Genomic DNA, 26,849 nt, shown 5'->3' with positions numbered 1-26,849 from the left:
AATGAATTTAGTTCAACAATTAAACATATTTACCAAAAAAAAACCATTGCCAAACTCAAGTTGAAATCTGTTTTTTTTTTTTTTTTTTTTTTTTTTTTGGGAGGGTGGTCCAGCCGCACATCGTTGATGTTGAAACCTCTAAACTGGGCCCTCGTCCTGTCACGTCCGTCAGTAGTCTTGTCGTACATTACAACTAGAATCAGATCTGCCAATGAATTAGTACACTTCGACCAAATAAACACTGACGCTGTATGGATCTGACTCTAGAATAAATGTACAGTTGTGTGTTATTCATAAGTCCAACTTATTCAATTATTTATTTAAGTCCAAATATTCATTTGCTAACTACTTTGGATAGAAAATCTAAATTTTAATCTAAAATCCTCTAAACTTAATGTTCAAAACTAAACGTTCCTTTAACTGTTGCAGTACTACTTCTATAAAAAAAAAAAAACAAAAAAAAATGTGAACTGATATACAAATAGGATAGAAATCGCGATTTGAAAAAGAAATGACCATTTACGTCAAAAGATCCGTAGTTCCTAGATTCGCAACAATGGTCGATACAACCATAATCCGAAAACCGTTAGTTCAACAGATCAACGAATTTTGTCCGATATCATTACATTATTGATTGATCGAGACTCTATGGACAATTTGACATAAAAGAATGCCTAGTATTCTACATCAATCAAAGTTTATTGACAGCATTACTCTAACTTAACAATTGCAACTAAATTTATCATCAAATAGACATGGAAAGCATACAGATTTATTTTAAATGCTAATGCTAAGCAACAAATCAATTGTACTATCAAAAAGTCCCACCTAATTCCCACATTGTGATAGTGAAAAAGTCACAGAAGCAGCGGTGTCTTGTGCAATTGTGATATTTTCACTATCGGAGAACTACCTAGTTCACGAAGACAGCTTATCGGTCAACGCTTAAGCCCTGGGGCTGCGACAAAGCGAGTTCTCGTAGCATGAAGTGGTGTCCATAGTGCTTATAAAAAAGAATGAATACCCAAATTTTAAGTAATGCACTAGGATCAAATCATGCCCCTTGACTTTACAAGGCCCAGGGAAACTCAAGTTGAAATCTGTTTTCAAATATTAAATCTATGTGACAAAATGAAATAGAATCATAACTCTAAGCTGGCCATTAGGCTCTATTTTCATATTAGTTTTTCATTAACTTAACCTCTTGTTTGATAGGCCGATGCAAATATTTTAAAAAGTTTTTGTCCCTCGGCCCTGGCCGAGGTCAAGGGGGGGGGGGGGCAAAAAAATAAAAAAATATAAAAATTTAAATAAGAAGCCATAGTCTTCACATTTAAATGAAAAAAGTGTTTTAAAATGCATTTTAAACTAGTTCAGTTCTTTTGCAATCATTAGTTTTCAAAAAATCTAAGATCTGACAAAAACAAAAATTGTATCGATAAAAAAAGATTTTGCATCGAAAATTTTCAAAAATCTTAAGATTTTTTAATAAACCCAAACATGCTAAAAATGATTTTAAACGCAGGAGAATGTATTTTAATTTGATTTCAGCTAGTTGCACTTGAATTTTCATTGAAATTTTGAAGTTTATTGTAAAATTTTTTTTTGCCCCCTGATTTTTCGGGCCAATTTTGAAGGGGGGGGGTGACAAAAACTTAAAATTAAAATTATTTGTACCAGCCTAAACAAAAATTAATAGAGGTCATATGATTCATGAAAAATATTATGAAGATCTGTGTCAAAGACTCCAATATTAATTAAGATTTTGAATGTCCTAAACAGCTTTTCCATACTCAAATATATTGAAATAGTGAAAAGAACCTTAAATTTAAAGTAAGTTACTAAAGCAAAATTGAGCGAAATCAATTTGAAAATTGCACAAAATGTTAAAAAATTATTCAAGAGTTAAAAAATAATTTTCAAACAAGTATGCTTAGAATTCCCGACTTTTTGACAAAAAATCATAAATTCCCGCCGTATTCCCGATTTTTGGCGGATTTTGGCGAATTCCCGACTTTTTCCCGACTTGAGTGGCCACCCTGTGATCAAATCATTTCTAAAATTGTTATGTTGAAAACACATTAAGCGTTCTTTTTTCGCTCAAGAAATGTACATAGTAAAAAATCGTGTAAATTTGGAAAGTGTAATTTCGGAAGGTTAATTATTACCTCTTTTATGATGTAATTTTACCTCAATTTAGACTGAAAAAGTGACATTACACCAGAAAAGTGGTAAAATTACACATTTTACAATTTTTTCTGACATAAAAGATGTACCCCTTCCCAGATGTGATATTACCATGATTTTGTTTTACTGTGTAATTGAAACATGAATTTTGCTTGTAACAATGGAAAAGTTCACTTGTGAAAGTGAGACGGTCCATATTATTGTTTCTAAAACGTATTTAAAAACAATTTGAACCGGCTCCGTGGCTTAATGGTTACGGCTTCTGCCTCACAAGCAGAAGGTTCAGGGATCAAATCCCGGTCGGTACCTTTGAAATTTGGAATCAGGAATTGGAACTTTGAATTTGAACAAAAACGAAACTGAATCAGGTGGGATTCGAACTCACACCTTTGGATTGATGGTCTGGGACTCTAACCAGTCGGCCATCTGAAGGTTATAGAACATGATGTATTCTTCTCATATTAAATACGCTCTGATCCCTGATTTGCCTGAAGGGATTGGGAGTCTTAAGATAGATCGAGGATCCGTCTGGTGCTTGCTTCTATGTTAAGGCGGGGCCGGACAATGCCCAACGACCTCGGAATTGGGCCGCTAGGATCTCTGCCATTCTGAAATGGGTCGTTGGAAGCAGCGCGAGGGCTATCACCACCTAATACCCGGGACTGAGATAAGTTGTATCAGCATTCGGCATATACAAAGTCTGATACAAATTATACCTTCCCATAATTTCGCTACCGGTTAGCGGGTATTGGATTGGACCACACACACACACACACAAAACGTATTTAAAAACAATTTCAACAATTCGACAAAACCTGTGACGAGCACTTCGCTATCTCCCATCTTTATTCCTCGTGTGCTCTGAGCAGTACACACAACAGTAAACAATTCTTGAAAAACGAGTTTCCTTGTTGATAAACAACCAGTCAGTTAGCAAGTTATGGCGATGGTGCATTCTAGCTACCGACCTGCTGCAGCCTAAACCTGGCAGGAAGTACATGGTGCAACACGTGGAGAATGCAGTTATTTGAGGTGCTTGTTGATCAACAACAGAGCAAGTGCTCAACGGAATTGCCTTCACGTGTGCCCACAATGACCGATAAGCAGAGAGAGGGAGGCGCTCGTGCAAATCGATACGTCTCGGGTTCGAATCTGGCTCAAGGTTTTTTTTTATTTCTCCAATCGCTCACACAAAAAACGCCAATTTGGAAGTGGCTGCTTTGTTTTGAAGTCGCCAGAGAGGTTCGCAACAACAAAAAAAATCGACTTTCCACTTCCTTGTAATTCATTCAAACGGTCCAAACAACACTTCATTGACATAAACAACGGAACACACGCAACAACCCGACTCGCACACACGAAAGCCAATACAACGTCGCTTTGGTGATGTCGTCATCGTCTGAAAACGACGACGACGGAGTAATAAATACATTTTCACACGACCTCGGCGGTACTTATCAGACGGTCGTCGACGTAAACGCCATACGCCAGTGGCCAAACAAAAACAAATGAGGAGGGAACTGCAAACTCAATGTTGAACGTTAACCCGCCAGTCGGCTGTAGAACAACGAAAAACAGTGCCGACTTTTGTTCCGTTCGTACTGCGTGGTGGTGGGAGGGGGCTTTGGTTGCATGTCTCGGGATTTCGATCTTTTGCTGACGAAATTCTGGAACGATTTGTGACATTATTAAATTGCTTGTTGTCGTAATGTTGATAAGACTTAGACTAATTACATTATGAATTCATGAATTGTGTTAAATATATTTCTATTTTTGAATAAACTTATTTAATTCTATACGACTCGTAATGTATTTTTTTATTAATATGTTTTTAGTCAGGGCTAAAACATTTTTAGAGTTTTTTTTTATTAGGTCCTGTAAACATATGAAAGACAATAGTTTATTGATCCTTTTCAAAAAAAACTCAGGATTTGTCCACCTCACCGCCCAATTTTGGATATTATTTTTTCTCGTGTTTTCTGTTATATATTCGAAAAAAAAAACGATGTTGACTTTATAGCTGTCGGCCACCATTGCTAGTACCACCCTGTAGTGTTTTCCTTTTATCTACAAGGACTTCGCCGCCCTGGGCTCCTAAGTGTATGGAAGTATGGCACGGAGCGACGGCGCCGAATACCCATATTTAAACAAAGAATTTTAGAGCGCCCGCCGCGGGATTCGAACCGGCGACCCCTGGATTGTTAGTCCAGTGCGCGGTCCGATTGATCCACACGGGCGGGATAAATTGTTGTTATATATTTTTCTCCTTTATTTTTTTGTATTCTTTTTGGGGGATTTCTTGTCACTTCTTAATCATGAACTTAGTTTTTTTTAATTTAGTTTTCATTTGTTTTTCTCTAAATATTTTTTTTTCATTGACTTCTATTTTTTAATTTAGTTTTTGTTCGTTATGCTCTACATATATTACATTAACTTCTAAGTTTTACGTTGTCTAAAACCAAAGAAAAAATTAAAATATTCTATTTGACATGAAATATTTGCGATGCTTTTAAACACACAGCCATGGCCCATAAAATCATTCAAAACATTGAAAAAGCTTCAGCAACCAAAAACAAAATATTCAAAACAATGTATGCCTAATGTAAATCAAAGTATCTTCAAATGATCTTATAAAAATCAATTATGAGAACTTCAAACAATCAATTGAAATAGAAGAGAAATCTGCTTAAATCAGGCAGGTCATAAAATTTTAATTGTAAAATTTCCGATTTTTCCTAGTTTTAGGGTGACCACTAAAATCCCATTTTCAAATTTCCGACTTTTCAGAAAGTTCAAATAATAGGCATTTCTTATCTAAAGAATGATTTCAAACAAAAAAAAACTCTCTATAGGGTAATTCTCTACCAACTCACACGAAATCGGGAAAAGTTGCCCCGACCCCTCTTCGATTTGCGTGAAACTTTGTCCTAAGGGGTAACTTTTGTCCCTGATCACAAATCCGAGGTCCGTTTTTTGATATCTCGTGACGGAGGGGCGGTACGACCCCTTCCATTTTTGAACATGCGAAAAAAGAGGTGTTTTTCAATAATTTGCAGCCTGAAACGGTGATGAGATAGAAATTTGGTGTAAAAGAGACTTTTATGTAAAATTAGACACCCGATTTGATGGCGTACTCAGAATTCCGGAAAAACGTATTTTTCATCGAAAAAAACACTAAAAAAGTTTTAAAAACTCTGCCATTTTTCGTTACTCAACTGTAAAAAAATTTGGAACATGTCATTTTATGGGAAATTTAATGTACTTTTCGAATCTACATTGTCCCAGAAGGGTCATTTTTTCATTTAAAACAAAATTTTTCATTTTAAAATTTCGTGTTTTTTCTAACTTTGCAGGGTTATTTTTTAAGAGTGTAACAATGTTCTACAAAGTTGTAGAGCAGACAATTACAAAAAAATTGATATATAAACATAAGGGGTTTGCTTATAAACATCACGAGTTATCGCGATTTTACGATTTTTTTTTTTGAAAAAGTTACTTTTTGCGTTTCTCCTTGTTTCGTCGTCCGTGTCTAGAGCATCCAATTTCCCGGGGTTACAAATTTCCCGGGAAACGGGAAATTTTCAGCCAATTTCCCGGGAAATCCCGGGAATTCCCGGGAAATTTTAAATTTATTGAAAATTGTTATGATCTTGGTTTTAATTAATATTATGCAACAAAATTGTATAGGACATCAACATTAATAGTTTAAATAAGTGTGAAGATCAATTAACAGCTTGACTGCATGCAAAAAATCATTCAACTACAAGAAAATGTATTTTGGTACTTTTTGATGAGAAATTTTAAACTTGCCTCTGTGACCAGTTTATTGAAATGAGAAAAAAAAATACATGCAGAAATTATGTTTTTCATGACAAATACTGGTTTCAGCTCTTGAACAAATGGTAAAGCTTTTTAGTGTTGGTTTTACTCCAAACAACCCAATGTTTTCAAATATTTGAAGCAAGCTGTGAATATATTTTTGCATTTTTTGAGAACGAACAATAGAAAGTACTGTGAATACAAAGAGACGAGTTGTTCCTTTTAATTCCGCTATATATAGCGGAATTAAAAGGAACAACTCGTCTCTTTGTATTCACAGTAATGCATTCTGCTAAAACGCTCAACCAAACCACAATAGAAAGTAATTTTTCAATGATTTTTTTTGTATTATTATGCAACATGATTTAAATAATACGTTAAATTAATTAATACGATATTTTTCACATTTAACCTTGTAACACCTGTAGTTGCACCAGTGCTCCATAATTCTTTTACTTCAAATTGTAATTTCTTTAGTACTAGGTATTCAACTAATTGAATTAATTCTTTTTGCACAAATTCGATTTTCATCTAATTTAATCATGGTAAACAAAAACGTAAAAAAATCTTAATTTTAATTTGGAGGTAAGGAGTTAATATTGTTTTGATGAAATAACATCAATCTGTTAAAAGCTTACCTAATTGTAATAATTTAATACTCATTAAGCAAGATCTATTCCCAGTTGCTTCAAAAAATAATACTATCAGTAATAATTATGATATCATAATTTCTGATAATATGATTAATTATATATAAACCAAACAATACATTTAATTGAACACAATCATGTTGAGTTTGTTCATTTATAATTTTTTTCAGAGCATTTTCAAAAAATAGGTCCAAAAATTTAAGAAAATGTATACTTCTGTTAAATTTCGGGAATTCCCGGGAAATTTACAAATTTCCCGGGAAACGGGAAATATTTTTTTTCGGGAAATCCCGGGAATTCCCGGGAATTTTTTTCCCGGGACGGGAAATTGGACGCTCTATCCGTGTCTGTCGCGGGTGATGATGAACGGCCATGATCGACGACGACCAACTTTTTCAAAACTTTTTTCGTAAAATCGCGATAGCTCGTGAAGTTTACAAGCAACCCCCTAATGTTTATATATCAAAATTTTTGTAATTGTCTGCTCTACAACTTTGTAGAACATTGTTACACTCTAAAAAATAACCCTGCAAAGTTAGAAAAAACACGAAATTTTAAAATGAAAAATTTTGTTCTAAATGAAAAAATGACCCTTCTGGGACAATGTAGATTCGAAAAGTACATTAAATTTCCCATAAAATGACATGTTCTAAATTTTTTTACAGTTGAGTAACGGAAAATGGCAGAGTTTTTAAAACTTTTTTAGTGTTTTTTTCGATGAAAAATACGTTTTTCCGGAATTCTGAGTACGCCATCAAATCGGGCGTCTAATTTTACATAAAAGTCTCTTTGACACCAAATTTCTATCTCATCACCGTTTCAGGCTGCAAATTATTGAAAAACACCTCTTTTTTCGCATGTTCAAAAATGGAAGGGGTCGTACCGCCCCTCCGTCACGAGATGAGCATGAGCATGAGCATGAGCATGGTTGACTGCCAATGAGCTGCTACTCCGTTATTGACGGATCAGCTGAAGTTAAACAATGAATCAAAAATGATCAGTGGGATCCAACCATCCGTTCACTGTTTAACCTCTGAAGATCCCTACTTTATTAGTCAATACCGGCGCCCTCCCAAGAAGCCTGCAGTTCAACGAAAGGGAGGAATGTTAGTCCGATAGTTGAAGTTGCAGACTCATCAAGCACACAGTTTTTCGCTATATACTTGTTGATACCGCTTGAGACCGTTGAATCCACAGCATCTCCTTCAAGCATCACGTGATTATTATTTTTTTGGGTTAGTAGGATAAGGTATTGGCTTTTCGATGCCTCCCGAGCTACGATGCTATGGGGAGGACTTACATAACAGACCCGTCGGCGAGCCTTCCGAGCAACGATGCTATGGGAAGGTCTTTGTGGTTAACACACACAGTCACTCACACACAATTATCTCACTCCACTATTAATTAATCCAAAATGTCAGTGCGTCTTTCGATCATTATATAAAAATGGCTTTTTCACCATAAAAAATAAAACCTTATTCGAAAAAATTATACAAAATTTACCCGACGCCGTGCCTTCCGATCAAAGGTGATATAGGAAAAAAACGAAACTATTGGCACTACGCCCCCCGGGGCATGGCCTTCCTCTAACGTGGGATTTCTGCTCCAGCGCCTCTGACGAGACAGGAGAAACCGGGACCGACGTTTTACTTCACCATCCGATAGAAGCTCAGTGGATAAGGCGCTCAGGTGATATAGGAAGGGCTTTGAAAATCACAAAACAATTAATTAAGATCACAAAAAACACCAATTACTCAACGAAAATTACGCTCAAGACACAAACTATTCAGTAAGTCATGCTATTATTCGATTACCACAATCACTCACCCCATACGAATAGCGACACAAAAGCACACCAAAAAATTAACCTGAATAATCACGACTTCGCGTCCCCATTTCCAGCGCACCAATGATGCTATTATTCGATTACCACAATCACTCACTCCACACGAATTGCGACACAAAAGCACACCAAAAAATTAACCTGAATAATCACGACTTCGCGTCCCCATTTCCAGCGCACCAATGATGCTATTATTCGATTACCACAATCACTCACCCCACACGAATAGCGACACAAAAGCACACCAAAAATTAACCTGAATAATCACGACTTCGTGTCCCCATTTCCAGCGCACCAATGATGCTATTATTCGATTACCACAATCACTCACTCCACACGAATAGCGACACAAAAGCACACCAAAAAATTAACCTGAATAATCACGACTTCGCGTCCCCATTTCCAGCGCACCAATGATGCTATTATTCGATTACCACAATCACTCACCCCACACGAATAGCGACACAAAAGCACACCAAAAAATTAACCTGAATAATCACGACTTCGCGTCCCCATTTCCAGCGCACCAATGATGCTATTATTCGATTACCACAATCACTCACTCCACACGAATAGCGACACAAAAGCACACCAAAAAATTAACCTGAATAATCACGACTTCGCGTCCCCACTTCCAGCGCACCAATGATGCTATTATTCGATTACCACAATCACTCACTCCACACGAATTGCGACACAAAAGCACACCAAAAAATTAACCTGAATAATCACGACTTCGCGTCCCCATTTCCAGCGCACCAATGATGCTATTATTCGATTACCACAATCACTCACCCCACACGAATAGCGACACAAAAGCACACCAAAAAATTAACCTGAATAATCACGACTTCGCGTCCCCATTTCCAGCGCACCAATGATGCTATTATTCGATTACCACAATCACTCACTCCACACGAATAGCGACACAAAAGCACACCAAAAAATTAACCTGAATAATCACGACTTCATACCGCCCCTCCGTCACGAGATATCAAAAAACGGACTTCAGATTCGTGATCAGGGACAAAAGTTACCCCATAGGACAAAGTTTCACGCAAATCGAAGAGGGGTCGGGGCAACTGCTGTGTGAGTTGGCGGAGAATTACCCTATAAGAAAAATCAATACCAATTTAAAAAAAATCCAACTATTGGCATTTTTTGTAAACACAGAAATCTAACAATAAATTTAAAAAAAGACTTCAAAGATGGAAAATTAATTATTATGATTAAGAGTAGAAACACAAACAATTAGTCCTCGAGAAAAAATCGAGACATAATTATAACTTTTATGTTATTTTTTAATTTGGTAAACGTATAGTTTTTGGCACTTCTTTTTTTCTACTTAAGCATAATGTTTGTAGAAACAAATTTATTAAACAATTTTTCAATAACTCAAAATTTCTTGGATTATTTTTTTTACAACGTCAATATTTTCGTCATGTTTCCAAATCGTAAAAATGTTTTTCAATTTTGGATTTTATTCGATTTTTAAATTTTCCGAAAACTGAAAATCAAACTTAATCTTTAAAAGGTAATTTACTTATACTCACAAAAAAAGTTTAAGGACAACTTTTGGAAAAAAATATATTTGAAATTACTCAATGAATTTGGTTAAGCAATTAAAAATATTTACAAAAAAACCATTGCCAAACTCAAGTTGGCATCTAATTTCAAATATCCAATCTATTTGACAAAATGAATTAGAATCATAACTCTAAGCTGGGCATTAGACTCTATTTTTATTTTAGTTTTTCATTAACTATATCTCTTGTTGATAAACAAAAATGAAAAGAGATAATTTGATTCATAAAAAATATTATAAAAATCTGTGTCAACTGCATCCAATATTTATTAGGATTATGAAAGTCTCAAAAAGCTTTTCCATACTCAGATATATTGAAATAGTGAAAAAATCCTTAAATTTAAAGTATGTTACTAAAGCAATATTAAGTGAATTTAATTTGAAAATTTTACAAAATATTACAAAATTATTCAAGAGTTAAAATTAATTTTCAAACAAGTATGCTTGGAATTCCCTACTTTTTGACAAAAAAATCACAAATTCCCGACTTTTTTTCGATTTTTTACAGATTTTGGCGAATTCCCGACTTGAGTGGCCACCCTGCTAGTTCTCTGCTAAGAAAAAAAAATACAGGTGGAAGAATTTTTGCAAAAATTAACAATTTAATTAATCGTTTTTTTTTGTTCGTTATAAAATCTATTTTTACGAGTTTAAGTTGATTGTTCACAACTGTTTAAAAGAAAACCATACTTAAATCATTAGCACAAACATTTATAAAATTTTCAAGCAAGCTTTATGAAATGATGAAATTACATCAATTTTGTTTTTTTCCATAAATTGAAAAAATAATAATTTAAAGACGTGGATTTTTTTTTTAAGATGTGGAAAATAGATACCTAACCTTTAATTTTAATCTTTTATTTTTTTCTGATTCCGATTGTTCCCAAAAGATTGCACTTCGATTCCGGTTGTACAACTCTGATCTAAGTTTAACAAATGAAACTGAAGAAAACTGTTATTTTAGCTTTTTTGTCACACAAAAATAATTCAATCCCATAAATTCGCAGAACCTTATTCCAACGGAAGAAATAAATTTTATTTTTACATAAACTTAAAAATTATAATTAAAAAAAAACTTGTTCGCAATAGATGGGAATATTCCACATTTCTAGAAGTACTCAAAAAAATCCAAGGAGGTCATTTTAAGCAACTTTTGTTCTACGAAAAACTTTACTTCTCTTGTTTTATGTCTTTCTTGTTTTATTTTTAGTATTTTAATTTGCATTTCTCGATTTTTTTTTATTAAGTCCTACAAACACATAAAAGACAATAGCTTATAGGACCTTTTCAAAAAGAACTCTGGATTTATCTTGTTTAGATTATGTTTCTTTTTGGTAGTTTTTGGCTTATTCTACCACCTCTTTTCATAACATTTTGCCTATCTAATTTTTTCATGTCATTTTTTCAATTTTTTGCACGTTTTTACATTTTCTGCTATAGCACATGTTTTAAATAGAACTGTGATTAAACTTTGACAACCATGAAAACAACAAAAAACGATTATTTTACTGATCCAACTTTTGGTAATTATGTCGTTAAGGATGTAATGCTATTTGGAAATATAAAATTTTGTTCTTTTATTCTCAAAATTTCAGTAAAATGTCTAGCAATCATTAGTTCAAAAAAACTCAGTTGTACAAAAGATAGAAAAAAAGTTTTTGCGGTACTGTACATCAAAATTTCACAAAAAAATATAAAAACTTCAAACATGTTAAAAAAGATTATCAGAAAAACCATTTCAAATAGTTTTCAGTTGATTGCATGTCTATTTAAATTGAAATTAAAGTTTTTTGGATAAAAAAAAACATATTTTTGCTTCCTTTTTTGAGCCAATATTGAAGCTCCCCTGAAAAAATAGACTTAATTGAATTGGATTGAACTCATAAAAAATGTCAGAGGGTAACATTTTTTATCTAGAACTACTGTAATTTTTTACAGTAACTTTCCTGAACCCAACTTTATTCAAATTTTGGAGTGCCGAAAATTCCAATATTCTGCAAAAAATTATTTTTTTTTGCTGTGTAAAATGCTTTAATTATGATTTAAAAAAAATATTAAAAAAGGAATCAAAATTACTATAAATAGTTCAAAATGTTTCAGAAGCTTTTTTAAAACCATTTAAAGTTTTGTATTGCCTTTTCAATGCGTAACATATTACTAAGATACCCAATCGATAATTTAAAAAAAAATATTGGCTCACTGAGCTGTTAAACTGTAAACTTTTCCTGTCCTTCAAAAGAAACGAAACGGCCTACATTTTCCTACCATAAATAATCGAATGGAAAATTAATACCTTTCAATACCAGTGATGAAAAGGTCTACTTTACAGCACTGAAATGGGTGCTGAAAAGTTGAACTTTTTAACACTTGTATCGAAAAATAACATTTTTCAATATTTTTTTGGTTTCGAGCGGGGAATTCACTCAACACATGGATGATTTACATAAAATTTCATTCAATAAGCGTTTTTCGGAATTGCGCAACTTTTAGCAAAACATGATTTTTTCAGCACTCGTCATATTTATCCAACTCGGTAAACCTCGTTCGATAAATGTACGATTCGTGCTGCAACTCTGCTTTTTGCAACTTGTTGCATAAACTACTATTTACACATTTTAAGCCGAGCTCCTGTCGCAAGCTTCGACCCCTAGCGGTAATCCTCCTTTGCCAATTTTTATTTGACTATTATTTAATATTTTTGAATTATGATTATATTCACTCTAAAAGCGACGTTCTGTGCATCGCTTAAATGGATTTTCAAATATAATATCTAATCTAATCAGAAAAAGGTGTAATTTTACCTCTGGAAATGTGTAATTTTACCACTTTTCTGGTGTAATGTCACTTTTTCAGTCTAAATTGAGGTAAAATTACATCATAAAAGAGGTAATATTCAACCTTCCAAAATTAAAGCTTCCATATTTACATTATTTTTTACTGTGTAGCGCAACCATCCTTTCGGAAGCATTCTGGAGAATGTCGGGGCGATTACTCCCAACAGCTTTCCTTTCTAAACGGCCAGGCTAACTGCGTAAAGTTAACCGCAAACCGCGTTGAAGAGGATTGAATGTTAAACTTGATTAGATTTGTGAACTCGACAGTTTGCTTGCTATCGTTCATTTTCCCCTTAAAGAACTAACAGGTTTATTAACACCTAAACTCCCAAGCTCGAGAAAAAGGGGGAATTTTTATACAGAATCTTCCCTTTGCTCGACTTCGGTGTTTAGATGTTGACAGCGTTAGTTATGCCTTTTCAATGTTATTTTAACAATATTTATGTTTTCTTTTCCATGAACAGGCCCACTGCGTTAAGTTACCCGTTTAGATGATTCGTTGAAATGGGTTGATTTTGAACACGAACTAAACAGACAACAAAAGATTCTGAATCAATTGATTTCAGACTAAAAACAATAAAAAATGTCTGTCAAAAACAAGATTCCCAACGATCACATCTCTTGCCATCCTCTTTTTCTGCACTTTTCGATTGACCTGTTTATTTTTTCGCACATTCGCGTAATTCGCCGCCACCGCAGCCAGTCAGTGTGTAAACAAAGACCTGACCTATATAATTTCCGTGCGCGCACACACTCACTCTGCCGCCAAACGTCTTGCCATTTTGCTTTGCTTTGTGCAGCCCGAAGCAGAAACAGATTGCAGTGTCGTGGCCCCCGCACTTGACCCAACTTTTTTTTTGCTTTGCTTTCTCGAAAGAAAGATTAATCTCTTTTCGGGACGTGTGGCCGGACGGACCACTTGAAGAGCACGTGAGTCAACCCCCCTTCGGCTTATCAGTAACTTATCTATTTAGAGAATGATTTGATGAGACTCACCATACGACGCCGAACGCTCCGTACCCGATCGGCCGGTCCGGCTGCACGTCCTGGGGGACGGCCGGCGGCTGGTAGTAGGGGGCGGCCGCCGCCAGGATCGCGCCCTGGGGACCGCCAGCCGCGCCCGCTGCACCGCCCTGGACCAGCGACATCGAGACGCTCATAGAGACCCCGCGGGATTGCCTGGTCGGACCGCCAACTGCCGCCATTCACGAGGTTAGACACGGGACACGAGCAAGTGAACAAAACCAGTGGGGACAGTGAAGATCTAGGACTAGGGCGCGCCGTGGAGCAGGTTCTTCGGCCCTTCACTTGCAGCTGCAACTTGACATTAGAGCGCACTCAACTAAACACTGACTAAACAGAGAGACACCACTTTTTGCTTCTTCAACTACTTGAACTACAACACCAATTTCACAACTTGCAACAAACGGGGAAGGAAGGCGAGCGTGTTTGTCACTTGAGACTACACTCTTAATTGGTCGCACTATTAATGCTTCTTCCTCAACTCTCTTCCTCTGCTTCACTTGTAACACGCAGACACAAATTTTACAATGAACGCACTATTTTTTTTCGCAACGCCACTTTTTCTTCTTCTTTCAATTGAAAACAATTGGATAATTGTGCGGCCGTGCACCAAACCCACCAAACGCTGCGTTGTTGCTTTTCAACGCAACATAAATTTTGCGTGCTTCTTCCTCGTGCAGGAACACGCGCGACGACTTCAACTGGTGACTTCTCTCGCCGACGACTACCACTGACTGTGTGGTAGGTAACAGGTAATGAATGCTACACAGGACCAGGCAGGTGTACGAAAGTTGGTCGCGAGGATTTCAGGTGTCCTTTGCCTGCTGACTTCGATGTCGCACGGTTATTCCCTGATTTTTGGGGAAAGGGTCAGTAGATGATGTTGGATCTAAAAGTAGAAAAGAAGATATTGAGGAATTATTATTCGGTTTCAATTGAGATTCCGGAAAGAAAAAACAGAATTTCGTCAGGTTTATGTGTTGATTATCTAATTTGGAATAGAACCAAAGCCACCTGAACCAGATGCTCAAGACCACGCCCGACTTGTTCCCTTCTCCAACGCACATCAGAGGATTTGGAAGAAGAAAATTTTAGAAGCTACACTTTTTTAAGTAGATAAGGGAAATTCTCCACGGCATCTTCCAGTCTGTTTTGCATGGAAATTAAGGAGCCACTCTAAAATCCAATGGAAATGGTTTCAATTCTTCTCATCTTTTATTGGATGAATTCTTTAAGTGGTCAAGGTTATATTAACGCTGTAATTTATAGATTTCAAATGAAGTCAGTTATGAAGTCAGTTATGCAATCTTGTAATCCCTTAAGTATTATACTTGTATTTTAGCCCCATTCAAAAAAAAGCACCATTAAAAGAGTTTCTAGTGGTGCCAAAGGTTTCCCAGATATTGCGGAATACATGGTAGAATGGTGTTGTGTCCGTGTAGATCCGTATTCTTTGATTACAGCAAGAGCAGATGGCATTGACTCAGTTCCGTTCTGTCTGGCAACAAAAAACATAACTAACGAATAACAAAATAAGATCAAAATAACTTAAAATTTTGATTTTTTAAAAGGTTTAATGATTTTTTTTTTTACTTTTTGGGTGGTTTCTAAATGCCATAGTAAATGGTTTCTTAATCCGATCACAGAGCAAAAAATGAATCTTTGGATTATTAGGCTTTTTGTATATAGTAATTTTAAATTTTTGACCAATTACAAACTTTGTTTAAATGACATAAATAATTTAATTCTATTGAGTACTTTTTCAAACGGTCCGATGCGCCCTTAGTTCCCTATGCTGATAGTACCTTTTGAAAAATGTGTTATAATAACATAAATTGACTTTTAAACTGTTTGAATCAATCGATGTGACTTGTTGATTCAATAACAGTAGTGGAGTCGTACATTTGCCAAGGCTTTACCGAGTTGCATAAATACGAATAGTGCTAAAAAAATCGAGCTCACGTTTGAATTTGATTTGTCAGTGAAAATTTTGTTTCCAAGTGCTGAAAAGTTGAGGTGAAATCAAACCAATCAAACCAAAAATTATAAACATTGTAAAATGGCGCTTTAAAAAAAATGCCGTAACTTCCCTAAATAGGTACTAAAGTACTGTGTCAATTTTTGTGTACAACGGTAAAAAACACGATTAAAAACAATTTCTGATAACTTTTTTTTATTTTAATGCAAAAAAAATATTGACAAAACAACATTTTTTCGATGGATCAACTATGATCCCCTTGGAACGAGCTGTCAAGTAGGAGCTTTTCTGTCAAGAAGGACCGCGAGAATAATTTTTCAAATTGATTTAAAAATCCATTTTAAACTCTTTGTGGTCGTACAAACGATCATTGTACTCAGAAAAATAAGCTTTATCGCTGTAAACAATAATATCAGCAATCTAAGCTTCATTTTACTACCCAACTGTCCGATTTTTGTTATTTTGGAACAGAAATGTTTGTTTTGATGAGCTCAACAAATGACTAGAAGATACCGACCCGCTCCGACGTAAGCCTGAATTAATGAATAAAAAAAAACTATTTTGTTCCAAAATCTTATTCCCTAGCCTAAATCACAAAAAAAAGCTCCAAAAATGGAATTTTTGAAAATTGAGCTTTGCATCTAGAAGCAATGTTTCTCAAAATGGCGTTTCGCGGTGATCAAAATTAAGAAAAATCCTAAAAATGAACGACCCGAATGTCCACCATACCATAAGATGCCCCTATCAACCCCGATCAATTGTTTTCAAGACGTTAACGTTCTTTATCGAGATTTCAGTTTCGAACCACTGCACTGCCGTTCTACGCATAATTGTCTCATGTTTGGAAAAGTGCAACTGAGAAAAACCGGGGGTCCCTATTCGCCCTATGTGTCCTTAATCGCCCCAGTTAGTAGTTTATCACTCTTATTTGTGATCCTCTTGCTATATATTAGGTAAACAAGACGTCGATATTAGATAGATCAGGGTGGCCACCAGATTTCGACTTTCAATTTCCCGGATTTTCCCGGTTTTCTCCCGAGACCAGAAGGAATTTTCCGGAATGTTTTTAAACCAAATTACAATGTTTTTTTAGGCTAACATTGGTATCAACATACTTTTGGAACGCATACATTTGGTTCAAAATTTGAGTTCCTCAAGAAAGATTTCAAATATCTTAAGTACAAAGTAAGTAAGTTGAAAACGAATCCGTTTTTATCTGTTTCCAATCCAAACCTCTAATTTTTCTAATGATTGGGATTTTTCATCATCATGCTCTACAGATTTTACAAACTAAAAATAAAAAAAAAATCTTTTTTATTCTTTAGAATAACATAAATTATTATTAGAAAGCAGGAAATGGCATTTACAATTTATCAATTTTGTAGAAAAGATTTTTTTTTTTTTTTTTTTTTTTTTTTGGGAGGGTGGTCCAGCCGCACATCGTTGATGTTGAAACCTCTAAACTGGGCCCTCGTCCTGTCACGTCCGTCAGTAGTCTTGTCGTACATTACAACTAGAATCAGATCTGCCAATGAATGAGTACACTTCGACCAAATAAACACTGACGCTGTATGGATCTGACTCTAGAATAAATGTACAGTTGTGTGTTATTCATAAGTCCAACTTATTCAATTATTCATTTAAGTCCAAATATTCATTTGCTACCTACTTTGGATTGAAAATCTAAATTTTAATCTAAAATCCTCTAAACTTAATGTTCAAAACTAAACGTTCCTTTAACTGTTGCAGTACTACTTCTATTAAAAAAAAAAACAATAAAAATGTGTGAACTAATGTACAAATAGGATAGAAATCGCGATTTTAAAAATAAATGATCATTTACGTCAAAAGATCCGTAGTTCCTCGATTCGCAACAATGGTTAATACAACCATAATCCGAAAACCGTTAGTTCAACAGATCAACGAATTTTGTCCGATATCATTACATTATTGATTGATCGAGACTCTATGGACAATTTGACATAAAGGAATGCCTAGTATTCTACATCAATCAAAGTTTATTGACAGCATTACTCTAACTTAACAATTGCAACTAAATTTATCATCAAATAGATTTGGAAAAGATACAGATTTATTTTAAATGCTAGTGCTAATTAACAAATCAATTGTACTATCCTGAAGTCCCACCTAAATCCCACATTGTGATAGTGAAAAAGTCACAGAAGCAGCGGTGTCTTGTGCAATTGTGATATTTTCACTATCGGAGAACTACCTAGTTCACGAAGACAGCTTATCGGTCAACGCTTAAGCCCTGGGGCTGCGACAAAGCGAGTTCTCGTAGCATGAAGTGGTGTCCATAGTGCTTATAAAAAAGAATGTATACCCAAATTTTAACTAATGCACTAGGATCAAATCATGCCCCTTGACTTTACAAGGCCCAGGGATCAATTTTGTAGAAAAGATTTGCAAAAATACATTGTTACCAACATTTATATAAATGCTCGTAAAGTTTCTTTGAAAAAAGGTTTTGTGTATTCAAGAAGAATCAATTTCTGGGAATTAATTATTATTTTTTGGTGAGTACTTTCTTTTTAACCAAAAAAGTCTTTTTGAATCATTAGTCCAAACAAAAATGTATACACTTTGGCAGCAGTGCAGGAAAGTTCCATACAAATGTAAAAAAAAAAAAATCGGTATCTTGACACTTTTTTTTATCGATTAAGTATCTTCGGTAAGTTGATTGATGGGATAAATTCGAAAATAATTTTAATTTAAAAAAACTGTCTGAAAAACCCAAAACACAAAATTGTTAAAAAATCATAAAAAAATGATCGAGCTGCGATTTTTTCAACAACACATAAGGCTGGTACAAATTTTATTTAAAGTTTTTGTCCCTCCCTTCAAAGTTGCCCCGAAAAATCAGGGGGCAAAAACATTTTTTTTCATAGAACATCTAAATTTCAATGGAAAATTGAGTGCAATCAGCTGAAATCTATTTAAAATACATTCCCCTGCGTTTGGAATCATTTTTAAGCATGTTTGGGTTGATTTAATAATCTTTTGATTTTTTTTTTAAATTTTTGGTCTTTAATATCGCAAAAAGTTATTTTCCGTACATTTTTTGAAGACTAATAATTGCAAAACAACTGAACTAGTGTAAAATGCATTTTTAAACACTTTTTGCATTCAAATGTTGAGACTATGGCTTGTTCTTTAATTTTTTTTATTTTTTTTTTTTTCCATGTACATTTCTTCAAATTAGTTTTCTTAGTAAAGCTTCAAAATAAAATGTTTTTCTGTATTTCTTAAACTATCTGCTGAAAATGCCAATCAATTCGAAGATATTCTTTCTGTAAATTAAATTTTCATTGACTTTTTTTCAATTTTTTCTGTTATTTTTTCTTCCATATTTAAAAAAAAAATAATAATTTTGTATAAATTTATGATGACCGACGAATTGTTTTTGGAACAGAGATTTTCAAAAACTGTTTTGATTTCAGATTTAAACATGCTATTTAATAGTATTTTTTAGAAGTTGTAGCTATTTTCAATAAAAAATCATTCTATTTTATCTTTTAAAAATCGAATGGTTGAGAAAATTCTTTACTGCTTTCTTTGAAGGACAAATCTTGATCATTAAATTTAAAAAAAATCCTGATTTTAATTTTATGCAAAACTAATATTTTAGCAAAGAAAGGTCGAATTGACAATTTCCAAATTATGAAACATATGATTATTTTTACAAATATATTAGATTAAATGGTAGTTGGCACAATTTACAAATTTGAAACAAATATTCGTTGAAAAAACAAAAAGAAAAAACTCTAAAACGGTGCACTTTATTTTAAATTCTTAAAATTTCTTAACGAATGCAAATTATAGGTTTATCATTCAAATATTTTTTAGACATTTTCTGATTGGTCAAAAATAATTCGCCCGTAATTCACTGCACCTTAAATATGGTTGTTAGCTTTTGCATCAAATCAATTTATTTATTTGTCTCTTAAATATTTCGTTTGAGGTGTTTTTTTCTGGACCCCCTGAGACCGCTCTTGTTACCCACAGGGGTACATGTACCCCAGGTCGATAACCACTGCTGTAGAGGAAAAAAAATGCTAGTTTTCGCGAATTCTTCATTTAGAATAACAGGAATAATATTCTATTTGAGAAAAGAACATATTGAATACATTAAAGAGGGTTAAAGAGGGGCTTTTGTCAAACTTTAAATAAACTTAAAATATTTTCCCGGTTTGTCAGTCGAATTCCCGAGTTTTTCCCGGTTTTCTCCCGGTGGATAAAAATCCCGGGTTTTTCCCGGTTTTCCCGGTTTTTTCCCGAGGTGGCCACCCTGGATAGATAGATCTAAGATATTACGATATAGATTAGATATTACGATAAAAAGGCCAATCAGTCAATTTGGTCAATTTAACATGCATACAATTTCTATAACTTTTTGAGTCCAGTTGTAAATTTCGCTGAAAGTGATATTACAACCGTCGTATTTTAAAATCCGTTATTTCGTTTCAAATATCTTTGAAATCTTGTTTGAAATACTGTTCACTGGCAACCTTAGCCCAATATAGTTGCACTGGAGCATAATTTATGAATAAAAATCAGGTAAGATTGTTAACTATCGACTATTACTGTAACATTGCTGCTTGCCAATGTAAATTTTTGAATTGTAATATAATTGGAATAGTCTTATTCGCCGGACATTTTTGAAGAGAGGAAATGAGTCAAAAAGTCGTGTCGCCAAAAACAAAATGGCTCTGTATACCAAAGGGAGTATTTCGGTTAGTTTCCGATTTGTTTTAGAAAACCAAATACAAATTTGTTTATCTGCAGCACGTCCTACAATTTCGAGGATTTATGGCACTTTTGATTGCCTAAAACTTGTTTACAATTGATTTGTTCGTATATTAAGTTCAAGGAGACAAACTTTTTTTTCAGGTGAAGGTGAATTCCCCGGTTAGTTTAATTACTTTATTTTTTTATGAATAACACATAAAGGAATGTTGTTAAGGTAGCAAACCTTAACTACTAACTATATTTTTGATCGCAAAAATTACAGATTTGATCAAATTTAATTCTGCAAAGTTCTAGAATTATCTAGACATTCTAACAAATCACTGAAAAAAAGAATAATCTTGATTGGTTGAGTTATGTTCGAGAACCAGCGAGTTGAAATTACCGTTCCAACTTTTTTGGAGCTTTGGGCGTTGGAATGTTAAGTAGTTGAAAGATAACAAAGAACTGGCAAAAAAACTCTGTCTAATGTCTAATGAGTATTCTCTTCCGAATTAAAAATACCTTTTCCAGGCCAGAAGTCGTGAATATAAATTTAAGAAAAATTTCACAACTAGTTCGTAGCTGGGTAAGATAAATTCTCATCACTTCCTAGCTTAAAATATTTGGAAGAACCCTCTGGTTGACTTTGAAGATCTCATAACCTTGTCATTAAGTATCACCACTTATGCCGGATTTTAGAAATAGTTTGGGATATTGAAAATTAAAGATATTGATATCTAAATCTACATATAAATCAGGCTTGTCCCAACTTCACTTCCTAAACTGATTAAAACAGTTTAGATGGAATTGCTAAACAGTTTACTTACCAAATAAAATAACAGTTGGAAACCAATTTTAATCGATGAAAACAATGAAAGGGCAGTTTTCCCCTTTCCAAAGGAGTACTTTCAAAGAAGCTTTGATTCTTTCATAAGAAAATTGATTGTCCTGATGTTTGAAAATATTTGATGAAGTTGCTGACATTCCTGAAATTTTTAATTTCTCACTCCAATGATAGAAGTGTAATCTAAAAGCTTACAACAATGAGCAAACCGGTTATATGGAACGCATGATGTTCGATGAGTAATACTCTAACAGCTTCCAGGAAATTAGGACTAGAACCCCACTTCAAAGGAATCAATTAACACCCTTTTTAATAGCTCACTAGTCAATCACAAGGCAGCTTCTGGGCACTTGGAAACATCGTCAAACTTGATTGTTTCCATAAGTTTGTTAGAATCATTCAATAATGGCTGATATTGCACTGAGTCCAGTTATCATACTATGTAGTAATTTCCAGCCAAATTTGGTACTCCCCAAAGCAACTACATCAAACCACCTCAATCCGGACCACAATTATCGGTCACACGTACTTCACAACTTCAAACTGAGTCATCACCTGACTTGCCGAGGCTTGTGTGCCTAGAATGCATTCCGGGTAATGATGCAACGGTACTTTCGGTGCGCAACTCTACGACGACCACAACAACACAAAAAAAGAACTCACTACTTGCGGGGGGAGAGATATTGGATTCCAAGGGCGTTTCGGAGCTCGCTCGAGACAACCTTGCCACTCTTCTTCGGTCGTAAACTAAGTCTGGTGCTACTAAGTTGTGCAAAACAAAGAGGCAGGTTCTCCCCCTGACGAGGGAGGTCTGTTCCGTCCCCACTAGATTACCCCCCATGAAACAATGACATACCAGGGCAAAATCTGCTTCCTCGTTTGCAGCAGTAAATCACGCAAAGCTGCTTCCTTCTCGGGAGATTCCTGCTTCACGATGGAACCACGTTCCGACTCCACACACGACGATTCCGGACACCAGCAAGAACTCGGACGCGCACACTTGAGAAACAGGTTACGACGACCACGACCCTGGTCCCAGGTCGCGAAGAAGCAGCTCCGTTTTTTTTTTCGTTTTCTTTCAGCTCCTCTCTGCCACTGACAGCTGACAGCTTGTTGTTTACAGCTGCCTGCACGCACTGTTGATCGCAAGAATGACGAATCTGCAGCAGCAGCAGCTGTCAAACGGCCAACACAAATACAAACACAGACAAGTAGAGGCTTGTATGCGGTGGAGAGAACGCACAAAATGAAAAACGAGAGAAGGAAAAAAATGGAAGTCGTCTTCTTTCTCCACCCTTTCTTCCTTGATTGCCTTTGCTTTGCGGCTTGTTTTGTTGTTTCACTATTTTGCACTATTTATTTTGCTGTTGTTGTTGCTTCTTTGTTGACGTTTTTCGTTTCGTTTCTTTGACACTTTGTCACCTCTCTTCAATGCACTCTCCTTGCGCTTTCCAAGCAATCAATTTCCCCAAATTCAAATAGGTTTTCACCGCAATTTTTCCCCAACAAAAACTAAAAGAGTCTCCGCTCTCTCTCTCTCTACTAGCACTGGTGGCCGGAAATGCACACGCAAAAAACACTGACAAAAGCTGAGACTGCCACAGGGATTTCCGGCAGCAAGACACGACAGCGAGCCCCGGCGGAGAAAAACGCGTCCAAACTCAACCAAATTCACTCGAAGACTGTCGCGGCCGAAGCTTTTTGGGAGCAAGAGAACCGTTCTCGCACACGGTTCTGAAAGGTGGCGGCTCCGCGAGAGTGTAGTGGTGAGATGGAGAGATGAGGGTGTGTGTGTGTGAGAGAGAGAGGAAGGGTTGCCAGAGAAAAAGCTTTCCAGGGTTTGGGGAAGGCTAGGGTAGTTTGGCAAGTAATGAATATAAATTTTATATGATAAACAATTCCAGAGTTTTTTTTGAAAGGACCAATAAACTATTGTCTTTCATATGTTTATAGGACCTAATCAAAAAAAACTCTAGAATTGAGTACTAAAGCCCTATGTCAGTTTTTATGTACAACGGTAAAAAACACGATTAAAAACCATTTCTGATCACTTTTTTTCATTTTAACGTGAAGACTTCCATCATTGTCATGATTTTTCGTTCAAAGATATAAATTTTGCGTCGCTTTCAATATTTTGACAAAATTCCTTCAACAAGTTGTTTAGAATAGTGCCCTACACATGCTGATTCCTTTTGGTAACGATTATCCCATTCCTTGTAATTTTATGGAAATCGTCATTAATCAAAGATTGCCAACTAGGACGTCAATGACTGTGCCACAAAATTATATAAATTTTGAAGCACGTTTGATTTAGATCAAAAATTCTTTCAGTGGCTTCAAGAAGGCAACAACCAGCACATGCTGATTCCTTTTGGTGCTGAAATTTGTTAAATTGAATTTAATACAGAATATTCTTCGAAAATGATCAACGGCTTCACCTTAATGCAAAAAAATATTGACAAGACAACATTTTTAGGATGAATCAACTATGGTCCCCTTGGAACGAGCTGTCAAGTAGGAGCTTTTCTGTCAAGAAGGACCGCGAGGATAATTTTTCAAAATTGATTTAAAAATCCATTTTAAACTCTTTGTGGTCGTACAAAGGGTCATTGTACTCAGAAAAATAAGCTTTATTGCTGTAAACAATAATATCAGCAATCTAAGTTTCATTTTAGGACCAAATTATTATTTTCAAACGCGCTATTTTGAATGAAACTGTTGTAGAATCCAATTCCAATGACTGAAAGCTGAATTTTGACGTCTCACAATCAGATTTTTCTTGCCGAACTTTGGTAGAATTCTGCCAAATCAGAACAAAAAGGAAATAGGAAAGAGCTGTCAAGTAGAACTTTTTCTGTCAAGAAGGGCCGCAAAGTTATTTTTAAAACTGATTTAAAAATTAATTTTAAATACTTTACGGTTGTACGAAGTGTCATTGTACTCAGAATAATAAGCTTAATCGTTGTGAACAATTATATCACAAATTTAACCTTAATGTTAGGACCCAATTCTAGCGTTTTTTAAGGGTTCTAAAAACATATCCAACACAATAGCTGATATAGGAACTTTAAAAAAAAAACTCTAGAATTGAACGAGTCATATCTCCGAACTGCCGAAACTAAAAATCAAATCTGCCGAACTCTAAAATCAAATCTGAGAGTTTTTAGCGAGCAAGGTCATTTAAACATTCACACAAATTCCCTCGAATCAGCAGCAACCGGGTTTTAAATTTTGATTTGGACGAAAATTTGTCAATGCGATTATTTGGCAGGTTAAGGATTTTATCATATTTCCATCTAGTTTGTGCTTATCACATTTTGAACAATTATTAAGCAAAACTTTAGATGAAAAGCTGCATGCTCATTTTTTTATGAGTCATTTAATTCTTGATTCCAGTTAAAAGTATCTTTTAGAAGCTGTAAATAAACGTTAAAATGCTGATATGTCAACATTAAGTGCCCGATAAAATTACACGCTGTTCCCGAATAAAGTAACAAATTTTAACTTTAAGTTTTTCTATACAATTTTGTCTAAGTTTAGAAAGTTTTTCCTAAATTCTAAAATTTAAAAATTATATAATTCAACAATTCTAAAATTCTAAAATTCTAAAATTCGAAAATTCTAAAATTCTAAAATTCTAAAATTCTAAAATTCTAAAATTCTACAATTCTAAAATTCTAAAATTCTAAAATTCTAAAATTCTAAAATTCTAAAATTCTAAAATTCTAAAATTCTAAAATTCTAAAATTCTAAAATTCTAAAATTCTAAAATTCTAAAATTCTAAAATTCTAAAATTCTAAAATTCTAAAATTCTAAAATTCTAAAATTCTAAAATTCTAAAATTCTAAAATTCTAAAATTCTGAAATTCTAAAATTCTAAAATTCTAAAATTCTAAAATTCTAAAATTCTAAAATTCTAAAATTCTTAAATTCTTAAATTTAAATATTTAAAATTTAAAAATTTAAAAATAAAAAGAAATCAGAAATTCTACAACTCTAATTTCAAACATTCTTAATTTGAAAATTTCAGAATTCTATAATTCTTAAATTTAAAATTCAATATTTAAAAAATCAGAAATTCTAAAATTCAGAAATTTTAAATTTTCTTATATCTTTAAACTCTAAAATTCTAAAATTTAAAAATTAAGAAATTCAAAAATTTAAAGTTTGAAATTTCAAAAATAAAAGAAATCAAAAATTTTAAAAATTCTAATTTCAAACTTTCTTAATTTGAAAATTTAAGAATTCTATAATTTTAAAACTTAAAATCTAAATTAAAAAAAATCAAAAATTCAGAAATTTTAAATTTCTAATATTCTGAAAGCTTAAAAATCTAAAATTCGAACATTCTAAAATTTTAAAATTCAAAAAATCGAAAATTTCTTAAATTCAATAAGAGTTCTGATTCTAAAATTCTAATTACGAAACTATTGGCACTACGCCCCCCGGGGCATGGCCTTCCTCTAACGTGGGATTTCTGCTCCAGCGCCTCTGACGAGACAGGAGAAACCGGGACCGACGTTTTACTTCACCATCCGATAGAAGCTCAGTGGATAAGGCGGGAATCGAACCCGCGTCTCATAGCATCATCGGGATCGGCAGCCGAAGCCGCTACCCCTGCGCCACGAGACCCACCAATTTAATTAATTCTAATTAAAATATTTAAAAATTCTCAAAAATTTTGAAATTCTAAAATAATTGTGTCATCTAAAATTATAAAATTTTATAACTGCAAAATTCTGAAGTTCGGAAATTTCTAAATTTCTAAAAATTTAAAATTTCAAGATTCTTCAATTCTCAAATCCTCAACATTTTTCTTTTTCTCAAATCCTCCACATTTATTAGTAGTAGATTCTAAAAAAATACTGTTCAATTTCTTATTTTCCTAATTTTCAAAATAATAAATTTTTAAATTCTTTAATTTATAAAATCATTAAATTTAAAATTCTAGAATTGAATAAAAAATTGTTAAATTTTTAAATGCCGCTAGAAAAATAATAAAATCGTGATAATCTTCTTGGGATGTTCGAGTTCAAACAGTATTTAAGTATTTTCTAATGCATAAACCTTTTCAATTTAAAGTTGGTTTTTTTTAATATTTTTTTTTAATTTTTAAACCTCTGAGTTTTAATAATTTAAAATTTCCAAATTTTTGAAGTTTTGGAAGTTTTTTTTTTATTTTTTTTGCTATAAATTATTGTACTGCCTTTTCCCTTTGTTTTACTTCAGTCTGAGCAAAAAAATAAATAAAATCCGTGTTATTATCGGCGTTTTTTGGTCTTTCACCAAGCCATACAATATATTATAATTTTTACAAACATCATCCTTGTAAAATT

The 26,849-nt window shown here is 34.0% G+C and overlaps 1 protein-coding gene across 3 annotated transcripts in view; it reads right to left on the bottom strand.

Annotated features, from left to right (window-relative positions):
* Window positions 1-23,212, bottom strand: part of LOC6036547 (serine/threonine-protein kinase NLK) — a 205,517-nt gene extending 182,305 nt beyond the window's left edge. For all 3 annotated transcript variants that reach the window (XM_038261602.1, XM_038261600.1, XM_038261601.1), the window contains exons 1-2: window positions 22,369-23,212; window positions 13,915-14,830 (exon numbers count right to left, since the gene is read on the bottom strand). In XM_038261602.1, coding sequence (XP_038117530.1) covers window positions 13,915-14,123 — 209 coding nt within the window. In that variant the 5' untranslated portion in view covers window positions 14,124-14,830; window positions 22,369-23,212. The remainder of the gene's footprint in view (window positions 1-13,914; window positions 14,831-22,368) is intronic.
* Between the last annotated feature and the right edge of the window lie 3,637 nt (window positions 23,213-26,849).

Source organism: Culex quinquefasciatus, chromosome 3 (assembly GCF_015732765.1).
Source record: "Culex quinquefasciatus strain JHB chromosome 3, VPISU_Cqui_1.0_pri_paternal, whole genome shotgun sequence".
Lineage (NCBI taxonomy): Eukaryota > Metazoa > Arthropoda > Insecta > Diptera > Culicidae > Culex > Culex quinquefasciatus.
Note: the sequence above shows the minus strand (reverse complement) of the source record. Positions and strands in the feature narration are given on the sequence as shown.